The sequence below is a fragment of the Ursus arctos genome, unplaced genomic scaffold (assembly GCF_023065955.2).
Source record: "Ursus arctos isolate Adak ecotype North America unplaced genomic scaffold, UrsArc2.0 scaffold_1, whole genome shotgun sequence".
Classification (NCBI taxonomy): Eukaryota; Metazoa; Chordata; class Mammalia; order Carnivora; family Ursidae; genus Ursus; species Ursus arctos.
Window position 1 is genome coordinate 84,207,062 of NW_026622763.1, and position 27,411 is coordinate 84,234,472.

At 36.5% G+C, this 27,411-nt stretch overlaps 1 protein-coding gene across 2 annotated transcripts in view; it reads left to right on the top strand.

The window, feature by feature from the left end:
• Positions 1-27,411, top strand: part of CPS1 (carbamoyl-phosphate synthase 1) — a 120,800-nt gene that overhangs the window by 28,503 nt on the left and 64,886 nt on the right. For both annotated transcript variants that reach the window (XM_026492031.4, XM_057304518.1), the window contains exons 5-19: positions 269-325; positions 2,714-2,806; positions 5,074-5,163; positions 7,144-7,272; positions 7,851-7,957; positions 8,711-8,849; positions 9,502-9,579; positions 11,195-11,293; positions 12,978-13,073; positions 16,531-16,720; positions 17,710-17,867; positions 19,377-19,505; positions 22,321-22,465; positions 23,994-24,204; positions 25,563-25,761. In XM_026492031.4, the coding sequence (XP_026347816.1) occupies positions 269-325; positions 2,714-2,806; positions 5,074-5,163; positions 7,144-7,272; positions 7,851-7,957; positions 8,711-8,849; positions 9,502-9,579; positions 11,195-11,293; positions 12,978-13,073; positions 16,531-16,720; positions 17,710-17,867; positions 19,377-19,505; positions 22,321-22,465; positions 23,994-24,204; positions 25,563-25,761 (1,920 nt within the window). The remainder of the gene's footprint in view (positions 1-268; positions 326-2,713; positions 2,807-5,073; positions 5,164-7,143; positions 7,273-7,850; positions 7,958-8,710; positions 8,850-9,501; positions 9,580-11,194; positions 11,294-12,977; positions 13,074-16,530; positions 16,721-17,709; positions 17,868-19,376; positions 19,506-22,320; positions 22,466-23,993; positions 24,205-25,562; positions 25,762-27,411) is intronic.

Sequence of the window (27,411 nt, forward strand, 5' to 3'; positions counted from 1 at the left end):
GAAACAAAACTGTAGCAGAAGATTGATGTTCAGAATTTCTCATTTTTTATTCTGAGGAAGGGCCTGGGTATTAAGAGTTCCGTTCCCAACTGGAACAGCAATTTACCGTGTTGTGGCAACACAGTCACCCTGGGTCAGAGAAAAGAAGGAGTAGGGAAATGATTTACTGCTCAAGAAGATAGATGATGCTAAGTTTATAACTTGAAAACAATATGCTGGATCTAATTTCCTCCAATTTCACTGTCACTACAAATTTTTTTTCTTATAGGTCCCTGCAATTTATGGAGTGGATACAAGAATGCTGACCAAAATAATTCGGGATAAGGTATGATCATCATGTTTATCCAACTCTATGTTTCTCTCTCTCTCTATATATATATACTATACTATATATTTATATACTATACTTTCTATAAATTAAAAAATATATATTCTATTTTTTCTCAGTGCCTGAGGAATCCAACAATATGTGAAAGAACAAATCTGACCAATTTCTGTCATTTGGGCCTCTGTCACCTTGTTTTACTATTTCTGATGTAATTTTCAAGACTGAATGCTTGATTGGGATGTTTGTTGCTGAATGGACCTGAGATTAATTCACTCGGCAGCAGATCACTGAGTGCCCACTGTGTGTTCACTATTGCAGCGAGTCGAGGCCTTTCTAAGTCAGCTCACGTGACAGGGTTAGTGAGCCCAGTGGAAAAGGCAGGCAGGTGCATGACAGTTTGGCTCAATTTGATACTGACCTGCTGAAAGAGGCAAACCAGGAAGTGTGCAGCATTGGTGCTGGTATTTGTTTAGTCTTCTTGGAGAGGTTATCTGTGAAATTAATGAGTTATATTTCATGGGTGTGTCTAATGAGCCCGGCATACGTTACCTCAGTTATATAGTCTTTCTTGAGACTGTACCAATGACCAAGGTGATAAAAGATAGGTTTATCTTTTGCTTGCATATCTGATTGCTGAACCATCTGACCCCTCCTTTTGAGACTATTTTATCACCATTTGCTTGCTTCTTCTGGTTGTAAGAGGAGGGCACTATTTTTTTTTTCTTACACAAAACCTTTATATCCCAGACCAGAAAGAAACTTTACCTCACTAATGTTAACTAAATTCCCCAAATGCCACTAAAATTTTTCATTGAATTATATTACATAAAAAAAGGATGGGTTCCTGGATGGCTTAGTTGGTTAAGTGTGTGCCTTCGGCTCAGGTCGTGACCCCGGGCCCTGTGTTGGGGAGGGGGGTGTCTCTGCTCAGCAGGAAGTCTGCTTCTCCCTCTCCCTCTGCCCCTCCCCCTGCTCATGCTCTCTTCCTCTGTTTCTCAAATAAATAAAATATTTTTTTAAAAAAAGGAAAAAAAAGATACAATTTCAAAGTGAAATAGACTCTTCAAGAAAATCTGTCCTAGGGGCGCCTGGGTGGCGCAGTCGTTAAGAGTCTGCCTTCGGCTCAGGGCGTGATGCGGCATTATGGGATCGAGCCCCACATCAGGCTCCTCCTCTATGAGCCTGCTTCTTCCTCTCCCACTCCCCCTGCTTGTGTTCCCTCTCTCGCTGGCTGTCTCTATCTCTGTCGAATAAATAAATAAAATCTTAAAAAAAAAAAAAAAAAGAAAAGAAAATCTGTCCTAGACTCCTTGTTAGAATGTATGTTGACATATGATCTCTGTAAACAGAAAGATCAGCTTTCTGAAAACAGCTTTTTGAAAGTGAAGCATGGCCACATACCCATGACCAGAAGGAAGACAGTGAGAGTTTGCACAGTCCTTCCACTCTACTTCTGATTTTACTTCCTCCTCCATAATTTTCCTGAGCATGACGTGCTGGTACTTTCTACCCTCACTCATTCCCACGTGATTACTTCTTTCCTTAAGGAATACATTTCAGAAGGAAACAAAGGCTTCTTTCTCTTTCCTTCAGTGCAGTGATTTCCTCGGAGAAAGGCAAATCAATGAATTATCTTGACCCCCCCCCAATAAAGTCTTGATTACTAAATGTAATATGCTATTTTTGTAAATAGATAAAGCTAGACTTACTAACAAATAAGTAAATCTCAAGACATAACTAATAATAAGAAAATATTTGCCATATTCAGGCTAGCAAGACTAATTTGTGAAAACTTCACAGAGGTGTAAACATTCTTTAAAGTTCAAGGCCTTAGGGACACCTGGACATTAACATATACAAAGCAGTGGACATTTTCAATGCTACTTCTCAAAGGCCGTGACTTATATAGCATTTCACATCATTTTGTAAATGAATTTTACCATTATAATGGAATTAATTCTCCTTCTTTTCAATTTTCTGCAATTTTTAGATTTCTTATTTTCTTCTCAAAAGATTGTTTTGTCCGTGTCTCCACTGAACTATCTTTAGGTCATATGCACTAAGGGAATAGGTACCCTAAATGCTCTGATTTACATCAGCCTAGAACTCGGAGACCTGAATTATGATGCCTTTTGAAATTGCTTACTCCAGGTGCCCGTCTCAGCCCTAAAAAAAATGAATTGTACTTCCCAGTGTGTTTCTCAGAATGTACCATGCAAATTACTTCATCTTTCCAGGTTGAGAAGATGAGGAACTTCTGCTGATGGTTATAAGTAGTTATGGAGACTTTAGATCTTGCAGCAGCCGTTTAAGTCCAGGTGAATGGATCCTGTCAGCACCCTGACTGCTCCTCCCCTTTAACTGTCTAATTTTTTTCTTTGATAGGGCACCATGCTTGGGAAGATTGAATTTGAAGGTCAGTCTGTGGATTTTGTGGATCCAAATAAGCAGAATTTGATCGGTGAGGTTTCAACCAAGGTGAGAGATCTCCCTTTGCATTTTGTAGTTTTATTTCTTATAATACCAAATCTTCACGTAGGCCGAGATCATCATCCTGAAGCACCAGACTTGAGGGAAAAAATGATCTCATTCATAGCTGCTCAAATATATATTACAAATCGGTGCCTTTAAAGTTAGTAACTTTTACTTGGTGCAATCCAGCATCAATCAGAATGACTATGGAGAACAACACTTCATGAAGAATTCCAGCTGTGAGAACTTTGGTGCACCAGGGCCTTTCCTTAAGAAAATGTTATTAAAAGACTGAAAATCGCCTGGCTAATAGCATGTCAGCCTCAGAGAAAACACACGTTGATATTATCTGATATTCCTGTTCCTGTGCCTATTCACACAGAAATGGGGACCAGGATGATGGGTCCCTGATGATCAGTACTGACCTTATTGATGCTGATACTGGCCACAGGATGCCGAAGCATAAGAGATAGGAGTTTGTTGAAGACAGGGGATGTTAAATTAGATATGTAATTGTTTATATATTTGGAATTTGATCATGCCATATGCACTATTCCCTTGTTTTTATTTCTAAAATTTGTCTATTCAAATGGCATGGAACTATTTTTCCTGTAGCTGTTTCTATACATTCCCCTGTGAAGTGATTTCGTTTGAGACACAGCATGAAAATGGGCTATTATTCCTTTTAGAATTGAGAACTACCTTGGAGATCTAGCGCAGCATTTTCCACATTGTGAGGAACATTGACCTAGAGAAATTCACCTTAGAAAGAATTCTGTGGTGATAAGGTTAAAAACAGTGCATAGTACATTCCCTCTCTTCAGGAGTCATAATGCAAATTCATATATGCACGTGTCTGTGAGGTCTTGCCTAAAATTGCTGTCATTCTGTATGGAGAGCATATAATGTGTTTGTGTAGAGAGCAGCACAAAGGAGGCTGTCTGTATTTTTATCTACATCAAATCAAGAGAGAGGTTGCAATGGTGAAAACTGACTCTGTTTCTTAATGCTAGTGCAGTTAAATAATTTCATCGTAGCTGTGATAAAATGCATATTTGTATCAGATTATATTTATTCTGTGAATTTTGTTTGGATGTGGTTGATAACTTAATTCATCGTCTTGTAATTGCAATTTGATGTAGCTACAACTAGATGGTAATATTGCTTTATTTTGTAGGAGAAGCCTAAGGTTAAAAAGAAATCTATACTTTTTCAAATGATCTGATGCGAGAGGTTATCTGTAGCATTTATGGATCAGCTCAGCAATAATTTCCCCAGATCATGGAAGGAATGGGGCACTTGTTCTCTAGAACAGTTGGCAGGAAAAAATATGTGACAAACTTTATGTTTTTGTCAAGTACAGTCTAAGGATTATGATTTCCCATTCTGTAGAGTTTGTGGAGAGTGGAGAGTAGACGTTTCAGTTAAAGTGAAATGCTCTTTCAAATATCCAGGTTGCAACTTTCATCTAAAACCTTTGGAAACATTGAAATCATCCTAAATTCAGAATATACTAGGTAACTCTCGAAGCTGTAATCAGTGTGGGCACCCAGCCCTCTAGGCTTTCTCTCTGTTTCTGTTATTTCTCCTTTTATGACTTTGGGGAACTGCTTCTTGGGTAAATGCCTGCGAAAATGGATCTGACTCCAAGCAGTGCTTACGATGTAGGTAATGATTATGATATGCTCCAGGGTCCTTTTATGAAGTCTACCGTTTAAATGCACATGATTGCATAGTAACCTAAAAAGACCAGTGGTCTACACTAGCTTAGGAATCCTCTGACTCTCATACTAATTTTACCCAATAGCCCCACTGCATAAGCCTAATGCATAACATCTCTGCCCCATCCAAACTTAATTGCAAGTTGAGGTTCAAGTGGTATTTAAAGCGTGATGTATCTATTACCACATCTGTCTAGTGCTGAATCAGGCAATAATACTTGAAAATTCCATTGCCACTGGTTGTTAATGAGGCAAAACATGGGAGAGATTATTGTTAACTATGGAAGCAACCAATTTCTTAGGGATCATTGTTATTACTGTAATCAACATTTTATATAAAACAGCAAAGTACCCTTTCCCTCATAAAAAAGATACAGTTTGTGGCACTCGCTGTGCCTTATAAATTGATTGTTAACTGCCAGTCACTTCCTAGTAGTTAGCAATCAACCTGTTACCAATATAAGTGCAAAACATCCTCAGATGTGTTTATGATATTGGCATGTTGCTCATGGCTGGTACTTCCCTCTCACTCTCTGCTTGTTAAAATGGCAGGATGTCAAGGTGTATGGCAAAGGAAACCCCACGAAAGTGGTAGCCGTAGACTGTGGGATTAAAAACAATGTAATTCGCCTACTGGTAAAGGTAAGTAATTTGTTCTGTCTCAGGGGTGAGGATTTGTAATATTGATCTTTAGTGTTAAACTGATTTCCTTTCTCTGTCTTGGAGAAAACTTGTGCATTCCCCTTGGAACGTCAGGGGATCTGCTCTCTTCCTGTTGTCTTTGATCTACAAAATAACACTTGTATCCCTGTTAAAATTAGAGACGTAGACTCTGTTTTAAATCTTTAAAGGCCACAAACACAGAGAAGAATGATGACTGTTCTTACCTCGTATTGACTGACATTCTGAGATGTGTCATGTTTACTTTCTTTGGGTTTAGAGATGACCAAAAATTTGGAGTCAGTTGGAGAATTCCTCCATTGGACCACATTTATTATGTGCCAAATGTTTGCAGGGATCCTGCCCTGATATAGTACAAACTTTCATGTTGCTTTATATAAACTCTTAGAAACCAATTAAAATTAAACCTTAAAAATCCTTTAGGTGAATGTCACCATTATAATGTTTTCTTAAATATTGTTTTGTTGGGATTTCTCCTCCTCCCACCTCTCCATCTCTCTTCCTATCTGTGTCTCTCTGTTTCTGCTGACACTGCCTCAGAGGTCACAGATTGTTTCTGTCTCTTTCTTTCTCTCTCTCTGTCTCAAACATGAATGCACACATGCACACACACACAGACATTTGCATAACACCAAAATAGTGTGAGTATAGAGGGATTCTTAATTCACCTTCTCTTTGTTAGAGAATATCAGCAATATCTAAATCATGATTTCAAATTCTGGTCAATTTACTAACAAAAATTTGCGTTTGACTCTTCAGTAGCAGATACTGTCGATGACCTCTCTATAGATCCTTCTCATTTTACCATTATAAATGGCATATGGGCATTTTGCCCGTCCTCCAATTGCAAATGTCTGCATTTCATTGCTTGAGGGGTCTCTTTAGCTCGTTGGAGCCTGGTGGTAGGCAGAAAATACCACAGAATTAATGATCCCTGGAGCAGCCCCAACCCAATGACTAGAGAAGGTCAGTGTGTAAATATCCCGACTTCTTTGCCCCATTACTGAGCTATCTTGAGGGTGGATAGTCTACACTGGTTCTCAGAGTTCCCCAGTGGGCTGAAACTCTAGTTGTCCATAGTGCTTGGTGATGCATACTTTATTGGAGTGCCTCACAGTGTTGCTTTCTGTTGGTACTTCTTACAAACCCTTCCAAATAGACTTCTTTCCCTCAAATCCTTGTCTCAGGAAATGCTTCTAGGGAAACCATCAAAGATATTTTCCACTTCTATATACAAAAGTTCTAATTATTCTATCAGAGTACAGATACTACAGATAATATGAGAAACCCCTAGGAAAGAAGGCTGATAAAAATTTGGTCAGATAAAAAAAGCAAAATTGAAAAACATGAGAGGTGGACCAACTTAAATTTTGCAGAAAATGGATTTATCTCTCTCTAACACTGCTAGTGAAAATAACCTATATTCCTGGATGTCTAGTTAGGAATTCTTTAGGCTCTGAAACCTGAAATAAGGGAAAGTGTGCTATCCATCTTTTCAGGATCAAAACTTTAATGGTGTTTTTTCCCTCCACTTTCTATTGACCATTGGTTTCATATACATCACACAAAATACAGTGAGCCACCAAAGAATTTTTCAGTCAGCATTATTTGAATTATGTACCATTTGCCCTCCCCTTTAGAGTGTAGTTAGTTGAGAGAAGGTCTAGGCAAAATTATACTTTGGCAAAGAAAAATGTTATTTTTTTTTAAAGATTTTATTTATTTATTCAACAGAGATAGAGACAGCCAGCGAGAGAGGGAACACAAGCAGGGGGAGTGGGAGAGGAAGAAGCAGGCTCATAGCAGAGGAGCCTGATGTGGGGCTCGATCCCATAACGCCAGGATCACGCCCTGAGCCGAAGGCAGACGCTTAACCGCTGTGCCACCCAGCGCCCCAAGAAAAATGTTATTAACTTGATCATTTTTGCCTTTCCTTTCCAGCGAGGAGCTGAAGTACATTTAGTTCCCTGGAATCATGATTTCACCAAGATGGAGTATGATGGGCTTTTAATTGCCGGAGGACCTGGGAACCCTGCTCTTGCACAACCACTAATCCAGAATGTCAAAAAGGTGCAGTAAACCTGGGGGTAGTGTGTATCTGTGTGTGTGATGGAGGGAGTCTGTGCGGCTGAAAAAGCTGTAATCTATTTTAAGTATTCAGATATTCTTTAGTGCTCCTATCTGTGACACCTGAGGCAGTGTCAGCAGATATTATATGGGAGGAACCAGTGAGGAGAGAGTCCCAGAGGAAAAAAAAACCTTTCTTCAGGCAAAGTAACTGGGATTGTGTCCTCGGGTTAAGAGAGCTAGAGTCCAATCTCCAAATGTGTCTTTCTATACGATCGTAAAATGACAGTTCATGTTTCTCACCATGACCTTGGGACCTATAACACCTTAGAGTTTCTGAAGAAATACTAAGTTTTGTTTAGTTTGAATATTAAGTACATTTTTTTTGAATCCTAATGTTACACATTTGTCAATCATATTCTTATCTATAGTCTAACTTCTTATTCAATTACTAATCTCTTTTCCTTGTGAATTAAGAAAAAAAAGGAATGCTTCATTTTTATTCCTTCGGAGGCAGCATCTTTTTTTTTTTTTTTTTTTCGGAACAGTACTTCTGGTTAATAAAAATTCTCCTGATTTAGGTTTTGGAGAGTGATCGCAAGGAGCCATTGTTTGGAATCAGTACAGGAAATTTAATAACAGGACTGGCTGCTGGTGCCAAAACCTACAAGATGTCCATGCCCAACAGGTAAGACAGTTATGCGTCTGTTTACAGGTCAAACTGGCTCTGAAATACTGATAATAACTAAACGCAAAGCCTTAGATTTTCTTCAGAAAAAACAGATAACCGTACTATTACACGGTTCACAGTTGTCTGACTACCTGATACCACTTTTATTGCATTTTTGAAAGGCGGCCTTTTCTAACAATAACGTTGCTATAGTTTATTTTCCTTCCCTTGGCATAAATTGAGGTTATTATGCTCCATTAAGTGATATTCCAAGGGAAACTGTTCTGGTTTCCAAGCTTGATATCAGAGCACTGATAACGTTATAAGACTTAAGAAGCAGGAAGTCTTCAGATCCTCTCCATTTTACTTCCCTTACCCCACATGATGCCAGTTTATTCAACGTGGCACTTTCCCCCATGGCCCACCCTCCTCATTAAGTGTAATTCAACATAAATTGCTTGTGTTTGTCTCTCTGTTAAGCTCGTGAGCAACTCTTAACTTTTTGTTATGAGCGCAGTTCTCCCTTTTTACTGATTGTAGAAGTTTAATAGACCTGGTGTTTAGCACATAGCAAAGCTTCCTGAATTGATTTTTGTTGCTAAAATTTTGGGATTAACAATCTGTGACTTTTCTCAGAGAGTAATTTCCACTAAGCAATTGCAACTTTCACATTTTAATAGGTTTTTCTCATTCACTGTTTTATAACAAATGCGTTTATATTCTTCTCTTCACTTTTCCTTTTCCCTATTGTTTTTCTCCTTTTCTCTCCAGAGGGCAGAATCAGCCTGTTTTGAATATCACAAACAAACAAGCTTTCATTACTGCTCAGAATCATGGCTATGCCCTGGACAACACCCTTCCTGCTGGCTGGAAACCACTTTTTGTGAATGTCAACGATCAAACCAATGAGGTAAGTGCTCTCAATAAACCTGTTCAGTTGGCAATGAGAAATGCAGGGCCTTTCATACTCTGTTATACACACACCTTGTCTATGTGGGATTTTTCGTGTGTGTGTGTGTGTGTGTGTGTGTGTGTGTGTGTAAGAACTCTTTTTATAGATTATTTCCCATAGCCCTCTGCTTTTTAAAAAGTCATTTCTGTCTTATTCTCTCATCAGTTGGCTTGTTGAGGTCCACTCTTTGAATGGTTAATCAGTGACTGTCTTCCACATTCATCGCTAATGGGTGATTGGTGCAGGTCTGTTTGGGCCTCATCTGTGTGGGTCTGTGAGACTCACTTGGCTCTGTAGTGGCCTTTGAGAAGACCCTTGGAGAAGTAATTTAGGAGTTGGAGATAAGAAGATTTGAGTTTGTTCTGAACAGACACTGGGAGGGGGGGCGCCCAAAGGCTATAGACCAAACCAGTTGTTTTTATTGAGAGAATAACATTTGGTTGAGTCTTTGTTGGCCTATTTTTATTATGACTGTTAGCTGTTGGAATGTCCTTAAGAATTTATCTCAGTTTTTTAAAAATTTGACCTCTATTGTCCACCGAATAATACATAGCCCTGGTTGACATTCATTGTTACAGAAGGAATTTCTTCCTATTTCTTCTTCTTTCAGGGGATTATGCATGAAAGCAAACCCTTCTTTGGCGTACAGTTCCACCCAGAGGTCAGCCCGGGCCCCACAGACACTGAGGTATGTCAGGAAATGAGTCCTATTGTACACTTAATTTTTTTTTTTTTAAATCAGAAACGTATTTATGTGAAAACTTGAGAAACAAACATCATCACCCCAGATGATCTTGGGTACAGAACATTTTTCAAGAAGAGTGCTTTGATAACATACGTATATTGCATTAAAATTTCCCCATGAATATCATGGAGGAAATTTCTGTCTTTTTAAAAATTTAAAGTGGGAAAGCCCTGAAGAAACCTGACGTGATGCTATTTTTATTTAAATCGTTATCATTCTAATATATTTAGTTCTGAAATTTACAATTGTTGTACTATGCAAATGAATTCCTTCTTGCTCTCTTGTTCTCATAACTGAAATGAAATTTTAATCCCCCATCTGTGACTTCACAAAAATCCCTATGGCAACTGGTTGTGTAGCCAGAAGAGAGAATAAACAGCAGCAGGAGAAGGAAGAAGGGCAGGGGTACGCGGGAGGGGAGAGGGCATGCACACACATATATATGAGTCAGATGGCTTAAGGAAAGAACCAGAAGGAATGCTTAGAGGAGTTTTGTTTTTAATTTAAATATTTTTATTTTGTGTGTGTGAGCTTTTGGTTCAGTGTTCAAGGTCACCTTTTCAAACAAGAGCTTGTGGTGACACAGAAAACTCTGGAAATTGGTGTGACTTCCTCTCCCACACCCTGAGGCCTACAGTAGTAATGCTGAAAACTCCTCCCTGTCAGCACATACTTCCAGAAAAGACACCTACATAAAATGAGGAGAATCCGAATTTTCCCTCTGTAAACTCTACTTTCTCATCCCTGAATTACTTTTTCAGATACGTATGTTGTGTTCATTTTTAAATATTTTTAGGAAATGATTCTTAATAGCCCAAATCAGTATAACATTACCTACGCATGATGAAATGCATAAAGAAAATGTGGTTACATACATTTGTTGCCTAATGCATGCTGAATACTATTTTTTTAAATTTAAAATTTAAATATTTCCCCATATTAGTACTTCAGATTAGGAACATTGAAATAAAGACATACAATATTGAGTAGCGCTTGATCATTTTTTTGTCCTGTCAGATATTTGCAAAATGAACATCTTTGTTGAAATTTGTCATGTCTAGTGAAACAACAGAAATAAATTCATTGCTGAAGTTTAAGAGTAAGCTTTGGAGATATTTTTAGAGCTGATAGAAATTTTCAAAATCCAGTTATTTCTAACTTTGGAGGTATAAGTAATATAGCTTTAATTTCTTTTGTATAACTAGAGTTTTATTTAGAAGAAACCATTTAGAAGAAAATAACTCATAATTAAGCGGATGAAAGCTTGACATTCTCAGAAGGCATGATCTGAAATGTTCATTGTCTGCTGAAAACTTGCTTTTGATAGGATTTGAAGTGAACAATTAGAAATGTTTATTTGATCTAATTCTTATAGTAGTAAATATTTAGTTTTGCCAATTTTGGCAGAAAAGCAAAAAACAAATATTGCATATGAATACTTATCCTAAAAAATTATTTGTTACTTATTTGAAGTTCAAATTTAACTGGGCATATATATTTTATCTAGCAACCTTATGAGTTTTGCAGCTTCTAACTAGTTGGTTCTATTTTTTTCTAGTACCTATTTGATTCTTTTTTCTCACTGATAAAGAAAGGGAAAGGTACAACGATTACATCAGTTCTGCCAAAACCAGCACTAGTTGCATCTCGAGTTGAGGTCAGTATATGCGGGCTTCTTTCTGGTTTATGTATTTTCGATTTTCTCTATCATATGATAATTTTTAAAAAAATGAATGATGTTTACCATTTTAATGTCTATAAAAAATGATTGGTAATGTTGTAATTACCCATTATTTTAGCATATAATTATTTGGTCTGGTTTTGATGGTGTTCACTGGAATTTTCATGTTTTTGATTTAAAATCATATCTTTTACAGTTTACTTCTAGAAATTTGTAATAAAATAATTTAATAAAGAATGGCTTTTAGCTTGGAATTTGACACATTCTATTACTTAATAAACTATAGTCTTATGTATGCTTGAGATACAGTTCAAATTACAGAATCATTATAGATAGAACCTTTTTTGTTTCAACTAGAAGAATTATTCTTCAACATCATGAATAGAAGAATATGATTTGACTTATAAAGAGCAAATGGATAAGGAGTACTATAACACAAACTTGAGTCCTTATTTGTGTAAATGTATAGGTTAATATAGGCTTCCACTCATTTCCTTCATAGTTAAACCATACATATACTGACATCATTATTATATAAAATTTAGAAGAATGTATATGTGGTTTCAAGTATATATATACATACTGATTCTTTTTATAAATAAAGGTAATTGAATTACATGTTTACATGAAATGATAATTTGAGTTGGATGACCTGTTTTAAGGATTTCCATGGCAGCCTCTTTTCCTGAGATGGAGAGGTTGGAGGTTATCCACCCACTCAGTGTGGAATCGAACTGTGCGTTCTTGGTAGCCAAAGAAGCCGTGTACTTACTGTATAATGTTCTTCTCAGAACATCAACTCACGTTCTTCAGATACTTTTCTTTTGTTAATAGTGAGAAAAAAGATATAATTTGGGATTCTGCAGTACCTTCGCATGTAGTAGGCATCCAAAATTTTTGTTGAGGCAAACCAAGTTTCCCAAGTCCTTGTCTTTTGCAGTGACCAGGAATATCTTTCTCCTCTGAAGGGTTTGGCACTTATGGCTAAAAAATAAGCAGGATCATTATTTGCTTGGAATCCTGTATACAATTTGTAGAATTTCAGCATATTGCCAAGACACGAGCTTTCTCTTATTACATTTTCTGTAAATATTAATGGCACAAACCATAAAGGTGAAAATGTGAATATGAAGGTACACCCATGTCCCCTGGCCTTCTGTGTTTTCATTTGTCTGTTATGGAAGGCCCAGAGTCCTGCTTTGTCCAGGAGAAAACCATGGAATATTGAGCATAATACATTTAAATATAAGGAAGATTCTTATCATATATGTATATACACACACATAGATGTATCTATTTACATATATGTTTATGTAGTTATTTTTAGATATTTATGTATCTTTAAATAAAATGTAGACCTCAAAATTTTTTACTTCAGTGAAGAAAACTTCATGAACTTTGGAAATTGCTTTGAAATTAGAGATGTTTAAATTGTTAGTCTTTTTCCTGATGAATCACAGACCTGTACCCTTGAAACAAAGAATACATTCTATGTTAATTAACTGAATTTAAATTTTAAAAAATTGTTAGACTTTTTTCTCACATATTTCTCAAAACACTATGTGAACCCAGACAATATAGCTAGACTTCCCTGCTCTTAAAATTGCCGATTTTCCCCATCTTACTAATGAGAGCAATGTCATTTTCTTATTGCTTACAGGTTTCCAAAGTCCTTATCCTGGGATCGGGAGGTCTGTCCATTGGTCAGGCAGGTGAATTTGATTACTCAGGATCACAGGCTGTAAAAGCCATGAAGGTGAGAGATCTTTGTAAGAGTTAATATACTCCTTTAATGAGTCTAATTAGTATTTTATAATTTAGATTTATGACACTACCTCTTTTCAAAGTCACTGTAATTGATTCCCTCAACTATTTCTCACATCTTATATTAAAGAAACTTTGATCACAGGCGAAATTTTTAACTTTCTCAAACTTTTTTGCATACTTGCAAATCAAGACTGTGAGAGTGATCTTCAAAATTATCTATGTTACCACCTATTTATACTGAAAACATAATAAGCCATGTTTACAGATATTGCTCATTTCTTTTGAGGCAGTGAGCATTTAAAATATATTTGTCTTTTGTATGAAACGGAATTTGGGTATCCTTGGTGCTCTAGGATGTTGTAAATGTTCTAGAGGATGCTTCAGGCATCTCTGTGGTTGAAATGGCAAGATCAAGTTGAGGGAGCAAAGGCAACAAATGCCTTTCGTCCAGCTTTAGAAGTTGTTACCTGTCACTAGGGAACCCAATTTCCCATCTATGACTTGGATTGGATGACTGACCAGAACGATATGGCGGATTTTCATGTGGAAATGAAGATTTGATACTCATGTTAGGAAGAACACCTTCCCTGTTTCTTCAAAGTCTCTCAAGATCTCCCCAACCCTTTGTCATAGCAAAGCAGAAATTAGAAAAATTTCACTGTGTATTTGAAGTATTTCTATGAAAGAGCTAACTTGGCTTCTCTTTGGTGTCCTTACTTCCTTGGATAGACCCCATTTTGGTGCTAATTGGCCATTCTGGGCAATATGAGCTCTTCTGTGACCTTGCCTCTGGCTTTGCAGCGTAAAGCCATTCACCAGAGACCTGGCTAGGAGAAAGCCACACAGAGAAGGTGGCAGAAGACTAGGACAACAAACACAGAAAAACAGTTGGCCAGAATTTTTCTTTTTTGTTGTTGTTGTTGTATTTGTATGTTATATACAAAGATTTTCACCTGACAGATGTCTGTTGAAAAAAATGGAATGCAACCCCTCAGTTACGTTACTCTTCTTCCCATTTGTTTTTATTTTTTAATACTCTTCTCCATACACGCATGGGTACACACACATATGCACATGTGTTTTTCTGTGCATGTTTTCAAGGAGTACTTTACTTCATTATATTATGATTCAATTTCTGTTTATGTAATTAGAGGATGTCCAGTGGTTTAGATTGGTTAGAACACAATGTAACTGTGTTCAGGGTTTATAAATACATTTAAATAGCATATGGTTTTTTATCCTGCTTAGTAGTTTTATAAAGAATTAATATTTTCATAACTTGTATTTCTTTATGTGCTTTACATCCATTAAGTGAAGTTACATATTTTAACTGAAGAATAGGAATTATTAGCAATAATATTGGGATTAATTAGAAAGTTAGTAGAAATGAATTTAGGGACTAAATATTTATATGTTCATTTATTTATTTAATTTATTTATTTTTAAGATTTTATTTATTTATTTGACAGAGAGAGAGATAGTGAGAGAGAGTGCACAAGCAGGGGGAGTGGCAGGCAGAAGGAGAGGGAGAAGCAGACCCCTCACTGAGTAGGAAGCTGGATGCGGGGCTCGATATCAGGACCCTGGGATCATGACCTGAGCTGAAGGCAAACTCTTAACCAACTGAGCCATCCAGGCTCCCCTATGGACTTAATATTTAAAAATAATCAGATGGTGCATGTATTGTAGCCAGAACTATATTAGGAAAAAATATGTAAATGTATTAAAATAGTTTGAAAAATTTTAAGTTTTAAAATATATGGACATTCATCACAGTCATTTATGGGACCTTTACCTGTATAATCGGATTTACAAAAATTGCTATACTTATTGTATAACACATTCAGGATAATACTTACAAATATACTTAAGTCTTTTGGTGCTTTTCTTTAGTAGTGAGACCTTCTGTAACTTCTATTGATGACGTGTTCTCAGTTTGGACTTAATCATTTTAATTCTAGGGGCACCTGGGTGGCTCAGTCAGTTAGGCATCTGCCTTCGGCTTGGGTCATGATCCCAGGTCCTAGGATCAGGACTGAATTGGGCTCCCTGCTCCACGGGGCGCCTGCTTCTCCCTCTCCCTGTGCCTGCCACTCCCCCTGCTGTTCTCTCTCTTTCTCTCTAATAAATAAATAAATAAATAAATAAATAAAATCTTTAAATTCTAACCTATATTTTAAATGCATTTGCTTATCTGTATGTATTTGTTCAAAAATTTCTTAATACTTTTTAAAAACCAATTTCTTTAAATCTTGAGACATGACTTATATTGGTGAAAGGGCATAGAACTTGAATCATAAGACTCGGATTAGAGTCCTAGTTTTGCCATTTGATCAGCTAGAAGATCTTTGGCAAGTCATTTAACCTTATTGAATGTCAATTTTTTTCATCTGTGAGGTAGAAATTGCTCTTGTAGTCTTGGTATTAAAATCAACTAAATTGATAAAAAAAAGTACATTATAAGTTTTAAGGCACTATTTGAATTTGAAGTAATATGAAATATATTTAATATTTTATTCAGGTCCTCCCCCAAGGACATATAGGGCTTTCAAGGATGATTTCTATACTCTCATCTGACTATTTTGTTGATGTTTTAGAAGAGTTCAAAATTGACATGGTAATAGGTAAAATAATAAGAGCCATATGGCCATATTTTATAATAATTACTTTGCTGTGTCACTCCCATCCTAGTGCACAAAGCTATTATACTTCATAGCCTACATGAAGAATTATTTTCGAGGTCTCTCCAGATGTCAGAAATAAGATAGAACTATGAATACCTTTATATACACACAGATACACACACATTTTTATTTATTTATTTTTTGCCATATGGTCATTTTCTTTTAATATAATATGTATAAAGAGTTGTATAATGCTCTTTGTTAAAACACTATGGCAGGCATGAAAATCTAAAAAGATGGAATCCAGCAGAAGGCTCTCAGTGCTTCCGGCAAGGGAATGCATCATCTTGCATTTTAAATGTACACTCCATGTTGGTCTCTAACAAACACTGGAAAGGGAAGCTTCTTTGATGTTGCCTCTGGTTCCATTTTATATTGAACTAATTTTTAAGTTTTTTAAAATATTTCAGTCTTTTACAGTCAACTGAGCTATAAAGTTCAGTAGTATTCTTAAACTTCTAGTCAAATTCTATAGAAACTAACTCCAGTTTTGCTTGATACCTCTAGCAAGGAATTCAAGGTGAACCTCATGAGGTAACCAGTTCTTTTTGAGTAGTTTTATTTTCAAGCAATTTTTCTTTCTTCTCACCAAACGTTTGTCTTCCTTTACCCTCCATTCCGTTCACCAGTCCTATTACTTATCTCTACATCCCACGAAATAACCCAGAAGTTTTGTCACCCCATACAGACCCTTCATTTGAATATGGCCACATTCCCCTTTAGACCATATGTTCAGATTCTGGATCCTTTTGTTTCTTTCAGGAAGAAAATGTCAAAACTGTCCTGATGAACCCAAATATTGCGTCGGTGCAAACCAACGAGGTGGGCTTAAAGCAAGCAGATACTGTCTACTTTCTCCCCATCACCCCTCAGTTTGTCACAGAGGTCATCAAGGCGGAACGGCCAGATGGGTTAATTCTAGGCATGGGTGGCCAGACAGCTCTGAACTGCGGTGAGTTCTTTTAAGTTTAATTGCAGAGCTTTGGCCCATGCACTTATGTGTAATATTTTTGTTTGACTCTAACAATTATGCTCTGTGTGTTCATAAAAGCTTTTCTTTAATATGTGAGGAAGCAGTTAGCAAACAGCCACCTGAAAATGTCATATGATAAATATTACTGGTTTATTCACAAAACAGCTGAGGTACAAAAAGAAACCTTTTACTTCAATGATCTGGGGTGGCCAAGTGAGATCTCCCTGCTCCATTTCAGCATATTGCTTTTCTCTGTTACCGGTGAGACCCTGAAAACTATTATGAATAAAAAAAATGAGAATTAACATTGATTACATTCTTTGTGCTTTTACATGTTGGCCCAGTAGCATTTGACTTTCACATATATTTTCATGATAACATAGATTAGTCTCTCTACCATCCCTTCATGAATCTGCGGAGTTCAAAACTCTGTCCTTTTAACAAGGCTTCTAATCTTTGGAGCTAGATCATGAATGAGAATCTCATGAACTAGTCGGGGTGAGCAGTTGGTGAAGTAATTTATATGTCAGATATAAAAGTCTTAGGCAAAGTCAGATGGCATTAGTGGAAACATTATTTTGATGATTTTTAACACAGATAGATACCTACATCCCTGGGCTTATTTAAATAAGAAAATCTCGTTACAGAATTGGACCTTAGAAGGAAAGGGAATATGCTAAAATCTGAGGTTCACTGTTTCTTATGATTTTTTCAATGAGGATAATGAAAACCATTTGGAGAAGGTGGTAATATAAGTAATGTCACCAGCAACATACTTGGCTAGAATGTCTTCAGAATTTCTCTTTCAATTTTTTTTTTTTTTAAATCTTAAGCACACTTCTATTGTGGAAGGTGGTGGCTTCTTCGAGTTAATTTTAAGGTTCAAAAAAGTTGTATTTCAGGTATATGTTAAAAAAGACATAAGAGTTTGCAGTTTTAAAAACTGATTATATTTGGTTCTTCTGTAGGAGTGGAACTATTCAAGAGAGGTGTACTCAAGGAGTACGGTGTGAAAGTCCTGGGGACATCAGTTGAATCCATTATGGCCACAGAAGACAGGCAGCTGTTCTCAGACAAACTAAATGAAATTAATGAAAAGATTGCTCCAAGCTTTGCAGTGGAATCGGTAAGGAATCTTGTTTTGGAGAAACAAGACCATTATTTGTCTTATGTTATAGGGAGAGTGATTTGTCATGCCTAAAAATAATAGCTAAATTATTGTATTTGCATGTATTACCTTCCAGAAATGTGTTAGTACCTCAGAAACTTTATGTATTAATTGCAACATTCCATGCTGAAATGTTTGGGATAGGTGTTAATATTTTATGAGAAGAGAAGCAAAAGCCCAGAGACAAAGTAGTTTATCAATGGTTGAAGTGCCGCTGAATATCGAATCTCCTGAATTAAAATAGAAAACCATGTCAACTTACAATGCCAAAGTGATTTTTACTTTCTGGGATCAGTTACGTATCTTGTATGTGCAAATGACCTGCAAATGGGGAATGATTGGATTAAAATTTTCTAGTTAGAATGGAATAAACATTTAAAAATGCAATCATCTAGAAAAAGCCATTGGAGCTCATAAATGAGATTCGCAACTGAGAAACTTGTGGCTTAGATGTTTAGAGAGGAAAGATTATTTTGCCTTTTTGTTCATCATTTTCAGCTATAGCCTGTGCTTATTGGTAGGCTGTTTCAAGGTACCAAGATAAAGTTGGCTTGCATACTTGCATCAGTTTTTGTCCCTGACTTTATTCCTGATTTCAGACATATAGTCAATGAAGTGGGTATTCTGGAGGCAGTGTTTGATGCAACTTTCCCATTGCAAAAGTAGGCAAATCCTTAGGGAAAATGGCAAGTACTGCTGGGACAACTAAAATGGCCCTGTATGTTTCAGAAAAGAATGCTAGCAAGTACATACTATGTTGCAGAACTGTCAGTCAGGAAGAGTCCCAGGATAGCTCTGCTGAGCATTTGGAAAGCTCCTGCCATACATTTATTCTTTCATTGCCAGGTTTAATTATGTCCTTGCTTCCTCAGGATGAGAAACAGGCATATGGGAAAGGTGTAATTACATTCCCATTGGTAGTGTAATAATATTCCATGACAGAAAAATATAGCCACCATATGTTGTATTCTGTAAGTTAAAAAAAAAAAAAAATCCAAGCTTCTGGGACTACTTTCTGACTGAACTTGAAAAATAAAAACTCTCTTTCAATACAGTATTCCTAATGGCCTATTGCAATAATATCAAGTTCGTTTCAGCAGTAGAACACCTTGTATCATTAAGAGATGAAGACTTAGATTGAATTTAAAAATTCAGTATGGATCCCATTCTCAAATTCATAATGATTATTTTAGTTCGGGCCATTGTTTCATTTTTTTATATGGCAAAATGAAATTTACAACACAAAGATAAAAGAAAGCCTTTACTGTGTATTAAAAAAATCCTAGAATTTTAGTTAAAATTTGTAAAACAGCACTTGTTTTTAGAAGGAAATGAAGGAAAAATATAGCATTTCTATAGTCGTTTTCCCCAAAGAAACTGATTTACCTGAATTGCTATACTCTCTTGATGTGGTCTTTTCTACTAGTGTGGTCAGCTTTTAAAACTTCGAGTCTTTGTTGTTGGTAGATTGAGGATGCTCTGAAAGCAGCAGACACCATTGGCTACCCAGTGATGATCCGTTCTGCCTATGCCCTGGGTGGGTTAGGCTCAGGCATCTGTCCCACTAAGGAGGTCTTACTGGACCTCAGCACAAAGGTATGTATTTTCACGGACCAAATTCTTACCAAGCAAGAAAATGGATTTGATGTGCTCTTTCAGTTAGAGAAAGTTATGTAGATGAAAAATGACCTTTTCTCTATTATTAAACCACTGTCATGTTTTCTAAGAGTGTTGTTCAAAAGAAAGTGCTTTTGGAAGGGAAATGCAGTGCAGTTATTGACATTGAAACACAGCATCAACCCAGACAGTCCTAGGAAAACTAATGGTCGCTCTCACTAATGGTGATCGTGCTAACGGATGATGGTCACTCCATCTTTATTGTACTATTTGATTTCAGTGATATAAACTCAATTCAATTCCATCTCCCTCTGCTTCAGAATTTGTTCCCAAACACCCATTGTGCTAAAATACATTTTAGTGATTAAAAAAATGAATATAATGCCCCATTTTCTATTATTTTTTGAATTAATATGACATGGATGACATCTAAAGTGAAACAAAACACATTGAGTAGTTTGGCTTTCCCTCAAATTCAGGTGTGTAAAATACATACAATACAAACCTCTTAGCATCATAAATGAATGAGCTCTCTGCCAACTGCCACACACTCATATAAGCAAAACTGAGATTTGAGTCTTCAAAACTTATGTTCTATCAAAATCACTTTAACATATTACTGAATAGTTCTTAAGTATGAAAAAGAAAATTAAGAAATGTTCCAAAAAATAAATTAGACATTATCAAAGAAAACATGCTCCACGAAAAGCAGAGAATTTTGCCCACTCTCTCTTCTCACTGAATGGAACAATGCCTGGTGATGTGGGGTCACAATAATTGCTGGCTGAATGAGTAAATATGTGTATATCCAAGAGGCTCATGTAACTTTCATGGTGGCTGTGGACGTGAATCTGATAGAATTGTTATGAGGGCTACATTGGGGAGTGCTGAGTAAATACCAAGCACAGCTTCTATCTGTCTTTACTTACTCTTTAGAGTGAAACAAAATGTGGCCCTTGAATTGTTGACATAGGATTTTGAGAACAGATAAATAAAATTAAATATATTTTAACATATATAATGACAAACTTACATGTCAACAACTTGGATTTAGCATTTCTGAAGTTGCCAAAACAAACCCCCCAAAAAGGAAAATATATCAATATAAATATTTCTTGTTTCCATTCTGGAGTTATGAATCATGTATGTAAAGAAAAGACATGTTTATAGAGGTAACTTTTTTCCTCTAGTATATTAGATGTTTCCAATATTTTTAATACTAGTAATCTCATTATTACTCCCAGTAGTGACAATGTATATTCTTTATTAAAAAAATATATTTTTACAGTGTAAAAATACTGAATACTGAATTGTCTAAAAATGTTTACATAGGAAACAATTTTGGAATGGGATAGTTTTTAATTATTTAAATTCCTCTAAAATAATCAGTACGACATTGGATTTTTTTTGAAAACCTAGCTTTTCCCTTGAAATAATTACTTTTATCATTAATTTCTAAACTACTTCTTATTCTCTTGAGATTATATTTAGCACCTTTAGAAGCTGCATTAACTTATCTAGGTCTCAAAGTTAGTCTTTTGTGTAAAATCTGAGACTGGAAAGAAGGAATTTTGAGGCAGCAGGTGAATTTGATCTCAATAGTCCTTGTGTCCAAACACCCAGCCTAGTCCATTAGAATGCAGAGAGCTTTCCCCAATCCATACTCTTTGTTTCCCAGATTTCCTCTTTTAGCATGCAATCCTAATGACAAATGAATCGTTATTAAATTGTTTATGCTGGCTACAGAGTTTTCTAACCACTTTGAAAACCTCATGATAGGCAGCTGTGGGGACAAATGTGTTACATTTTCAATTGCACATGGGGGAGCCTGTAGTGTTGACTGAGGTTAAAAAGATAGTGTTGAGATACATTAAAAAACAAAACAAAACAAAACCACACACACACACACACACCAAACTAACATTGAGTTATTTCATTATACTGCCTGCTAATAATTTGAAAAAATTCAGAATACTTTCCCCAATTGCTTTGTCTTCCCTTTGCACTGCCATTGCAAATCAAAAGTATTAGAGACAAAGGGGGACATTTCTGTCTCAGATTTTCAGCCACTAAATGTCCTAAGGTCAGAGACTGCCTCTTTCATATTTTGGGTTCAGTAGTCTACCCACCAGTGGGTACTCAGTAAATATGAAATGATAATTATACTAATTCATATCTGTTTAATCAGGCATATGTGATATATGACTCAGGGTATTTAAGCACTTACGTGGTGATTAACCATAATAATAGTCGCATATGATTCTTCTAATTCCCAAGTTTCATATGCCATCTTGGCTAACTGTTTACAACCATCATTATCTCCTTTCTTCTCCTCATCAACATCAACTGACTTTTATTGTGTATGTCACTGTACAAAGCACTTTCAGCTATTTTAGAGAAAACCAGAGTCTTTAGACTTATTTTTCCATATTTATTCGCACTTATCACATTTTCTGGTTTTACAGAAGCCTTGCTGCTGAAATAATTCCATTTCCCTCTGCCTGATTGCTCAATTATTTTCTCTTTTTCCTAAATTAGTTTGATTTAATGTCATATCAGCACTTTGAATGGCAAGCCTCAATAATGTAAATCAAGCATATTCACTGCAGGATGCTATTCCTAGTACCTCCCTGATTTTCTGAGACATTGTGCCTTCTGGAGCATGGAGGAGGATGGAGACTAGACTTCAGACTTCGACACTGACCAGGATTTAGGCCAGGGCACTTTGCCAAATCTCCGTGCTTAAACCAGTGCTTTTCCTTACGCTTTGATATCTTTTGTCACCAATTTCCAGGCCTTTGCTATGACCAACCAGATTCTGGTGGAGAGGTCAGTGACAGGTTGGAAAGAAATAGAATATGAAGTGGTTCGAGACGCTGATGACAATTGCGTCACTGTCTGTAACATGGAAAATGTCGATGCCATGGGTGTTCATACAGGTAGGCAAAGAATCTTCAGGAATTATAGTATTGCCTTCAGCTCATGATTCTGACAACCCATAGCTGTCTTTATTAAGTTCTTTTCTTTAAATTACTATTCTTAGCTGACAGACTAGTGATAAAATTTTACACAAAATAGTATTTCACGGTATTAAAAATAACCTCACATTCATTTTGATCTTCACAAAAACCCTGTGAAATAAGGCACGTATTATCCTGATTTCATTTGAGGAAGAGGTCAAATTTAAGCAATGTAGCGATGGTAAAATCTGTAAGACTTGGTGTTGAGAAGTAAGAAATGAGGTTAGGAAGGCTTGAATCAGACAAGGGTCTTAGTTACCAAGTGAATGAGAAATAGCAACAAGTAATAGAAATAGGTGAAACAGGTTTTTTAGAAAGAGAAACTAATTAGATGAGAGGGCAAAAATGATGACTTAGGATTTAGAAATGCTAACTTTGAGGCATGGGTGGAATTCTCAAGAAGAGCGTTGATAATATGGACCTGGAATTTAAGAAAAGGGGATACAAGTAAAGAAGTTGGATACAAAGTCATTGGGAGTCATTGGTATGAAGGACATGATTGAAGCTGAAAGCAGAGACTAAGTATTCAATGCACAGGCATAGAAAGAAAGACAATAGGGTCAAGGACTGAACATGGGAACTGTTTAGATTTACAGGGCATGAGTAAGAGGAAGGGTTAGTGTTGAAGAGAAAGAAGGGAGTGATAGGAAGAAAACCAGGGTGGTACACTACCAAGTAAGCCAACACAAGAAAATATTTTATAAAATATCGTTGGTTTTGGCTTTAGCAAATGCTGTGAAAGGTCAAGAATTAGGATTTTAATGTGGGTTTTTGGATGTTCAAGAGGACAGTTTCAATGCAAAGTTGGGTATGGGAGCCGTATTGAAAAGAATTATATGGCAATGAAGGATACGCAGAATTGGGATACTTTCAAGTTTAGTCCTGTAAAGAATAAGAGAGATGTTCTTCTGATTGGCAGCGTAGGGAGAGGGGCTTCTTGAGCCAGGAGAAATCTGAGCATGTTTGTGGGTGGAAGGAATGGTGACTAAAGATTAAGAGATTAAAGATACAAGGGCTATGATTAGAGAGGATTAAGACAATGGGAAGGGATGAGATGTGGAAAACAGAGGGATGAGCCAGTCTGGGTGAAAAGGAGGATGATTGTTTATAGAAGGGAGAACTTGAGAGAGAGAAATTTTGAGATGAAGAGCGGAGAAATTGAAGAAGTTAGCATTAATCTGGTAAGTAGATGACTGAGGCCTTGATAGCTACATGAACTAGGAAAGGGTTAGAGGGGTTTCTGTCAATCATGTGTCAGAGTAATACAGGCAAAACAAGACTCAGAGGGAAGAGTATCTGATGTGCCTTATATGTATTGCCTTGAGACAGTTATTTCCCCAACAAACACTTAGAGTACTCTGTGTCTTGTATCACATAAATAGATTAAGTTGCTAAAGTTAGTTATTTAGATATGCTACCAAATAACAAGTGTTGCTTGGATGTACAGGTGATTCCGTTGTCGTGGCCCCTGCCCAGACCCTCTCCAATGCGGAGTTTCAGATGCTGAGACGTACTTCAATCAATGTTGTTCGCCACCTGGGCATTGTGGGTGAATGCAACATTCAGTTTGCCCTTCATCCTACCTCAATGGAATACTGCATCATTGAAGTGAATGCCAGGTTATCCCGAAGCTCTGCCCTGGCCTCAAAGGCCACTGGGTAAGATCAGAATGATTGACCATGTGTATGCAGATTCTTCACAGATAGTTTTGGAAAACTGACAGCTAGTGGAAGACTGAGCTGCATTTACAAGCTATCGTCCCCTTTTCTATATGCTGGCTGCAAATCATTTAGGACCCTAAGGACATGGTTATTAATGAGCTTGCTGCCAGATTGAGGCAAATGATCTTGCTAGCTGGCTTTGTTTGCTGGCTAATCATAAACTAATCAAAATCTGGGTGGTCAGAGCAGGCTGCAAAAAATCTGCTTCCTAATTGCACTTTGCAGATATTGTTAGAACGTGAAAACTAATTCTCAATTTTAGTCCTCAACTGGTTTCTTCAGGTGTATAGTAAATGGTAGGTAAATAGTATAGTTTACTTGACTCAAGCATTCAATAAATCATTTTATTTTCTCAAAACTCCACAGGACCAAACATTGTAGGGTTTTTCTATAGATAAATATTGCAACCAAATAAATGAATTTGGTACCCATTTAAAACCTGCCGGCGAGCATAATTGGAGGGAACATTAACTAGTTCCTTTTTCTATTAATATACTTAGCATATGGCATTTAAATTCCATGGCATTTAAGTGAACAAAATAATTACCTGTGAAGATTTTTTTAATATGCTCTGCAGTGCTGCATGGAGTGCAGTGAAGTGTTGCCCTAAGCAAGAGTCAGGAGACCTGAGTTCTCCTTCCAATTTTCGTATTGACTTTGGACGCATCACTTATTGTCTCTATCAGTTTCCTCATCTGTCAGATGGCGAGATGTATTAAAAGGCTTATATGTAATTCTACAGTTCTGTGAATTATTTTCTCAAATACAATTACCCAAACTGTCCAGTCAGGTTCCTCAAGTGTTAGTTTTGTAAGCAGTCCTAAGTTCAAAAATAATTTGGAGACAGAACAAGGACCCAAGCTTGCAATGACTACATTTTCTGACTGGTGCATACCCCATAGTACCAGCTAACTCCACTGTCTTCTTAAGTGCAGCCGTCTATGTATCTTTTCAAAAGAATATTTTGCAGATTCCTATCTTAGTGGAGGCTCTGCACAAGTGAGCACTTTATCAAGGAAGTCATTGATTTTGGATTAAAGAGGTGAAAGTTGGCAGTTGTTGCACTGAACGTCAGGCATAGAGAGAGAATTCTTTCATGATCCGTAACTCTCTACTCTATCATGACTCATACTGTTTTATAAGTGGCTATTAAATCTTCATACAGATCAGAGAACCAGATGTGTTTTATACCTTGATGTAGAATAATACCAGAATTTCTAAGAAAGACCAATTTATGTTTTGAGCTGATTTTTAATGCTCATTGCTGAAAGAAAAAAAAAACTCCTCTTTTATAGCTACCCACTGGCATTCATTGCTGCAAAGATTGCCCTAGGAATCCCACTTCCAGAAATCAAGAATGTTGTATCGGGGAAGACATCAGCCTGCTTTGAACCTAGCCTGGATTACATGGTTACCAAGATTCCTCGCTGGGATCTTGACCGTTTTCATGGAACATCTAGCCGAATTGGTAGCTCTATGAAAAGTGTGGGAGAGGTGAGTCCTTGGTTTATTCTTCTATTTATTCTTGTTCTCAGTTATTTTGTTAAATTCTTAACATCCTTGAAAGTCTTAAGGTTGCTTGGATACTGGGTTATTGATTAAAGGATATATGGGAATTTCATTTTCTCCATGGTGTTTCAACATCTCTCTGATTGTTACATAAGGCATTTGTTACATGACCATTTAGTGGATCTTAAAAGATTCTATTAAAAGGAGAAGCTGTATATGTGGATGTATAATATATTTGCACATATAAAAACATTTTCATAAATAACTGAGTTATAATGTGTTTTATAAACAAATCTAGAGAGTAACATGTTATAAAATGGTGTACCAAAAAAAACACTGCACTGAGGTTAAGAATTCAGTTTTAATATATTCACAGAAATTGTGGCTTTACCCTCCTTGGGCCTCACTTTCTACATCTCTAAAAGAAAGGGGCTGGACTAGAAGATCTCTCAGGTCCCATCTACTCTAAAGTTTGAAATTAAGAAGAGCACAATGGGAATATGAAGCCCTCTTTCATTATATTGAAATGGTCTAAGCTTTTAGGACCTTTAGATTTTTCATAATGTCCTTTTTTTATACTATTTGAAATTAAAATTAGCTTTTGATTATTCCATCTTCAAAGATGCAGTTCTGCTCTGTGCAGGAGGAAAGAAAGGAATTCAGACCCCTTCCTCCAACAGTCCCTCTCTTCCCTCCCCCATCTAGGGATTTATTTCTTCTTGCATCCAGTTGGCTTGACATAAGTGGAGAGAGCATAAGCTTTGGAACCAAATGAGCTTGGGTTTTACTCTTGGTGTTGCCACTTACTGGTTAGAGACACTCACGCTGGTCCTCAGGTTTTCCATCTGAAAATTGGAGATGATAATACCTACGTTGGGGTGTTCTTATAAGGTTTAGGATTGATATATGTAAATATTTAGTAATGTCTTTTAAAGTAGATTCATAATGAAGCTCCAAAAAATATATTTCGGTAGTATTGTTGTCATTGTTTATGGGTAGAATTTTGATTATCAGCAGTATGCAGGAATCTCAATCTCTACTGACCTATCATCTATCTATTTTATTTTATGTGATCTCTGTCTCTGTATGGCCAATTTAGAAGCTTTTGGTCTATGCTTAGATATCTAAGCTGGTTAGATTACAGAGCAAAGAACTATTTATGACCTATTGCTCTATATTCACCTTTATTTGTCCTATGTTACAGATTATAGTCTATCCTCAGACTAACTATTGCAGAAATGCATACCACCAATCACAGGAAGTGCAGCTTAAATCTATCAGCAATGTAGGAGAAAAGAAAAAAAAAAAGACATTTTACTGATCAATCATATTCACACGTGAAAGGGAGTATTATTACTATTTTGGTTTCCTTAGTTTCCAAGATATTAATGCAAGATTTTAAAGTAGTGACATATAAGGAAAACTTGACCTTTTACATTAAAATGTCCCACTAGTTAAAAAAAAACTGATAGCCCTTCATAGCTGCTTTAAATCTTATTTTTTCTCTCATGCTTCATGGTGCACAATAGAATTAAAACTCAAGTGCCATGGAAAGTTTTGTTGGTAGCTTTTCTGACAAATAAACAACCGTTACTTAGTTTATTTTGTGGGAAGTATCCCTTTCCACATTGCTCA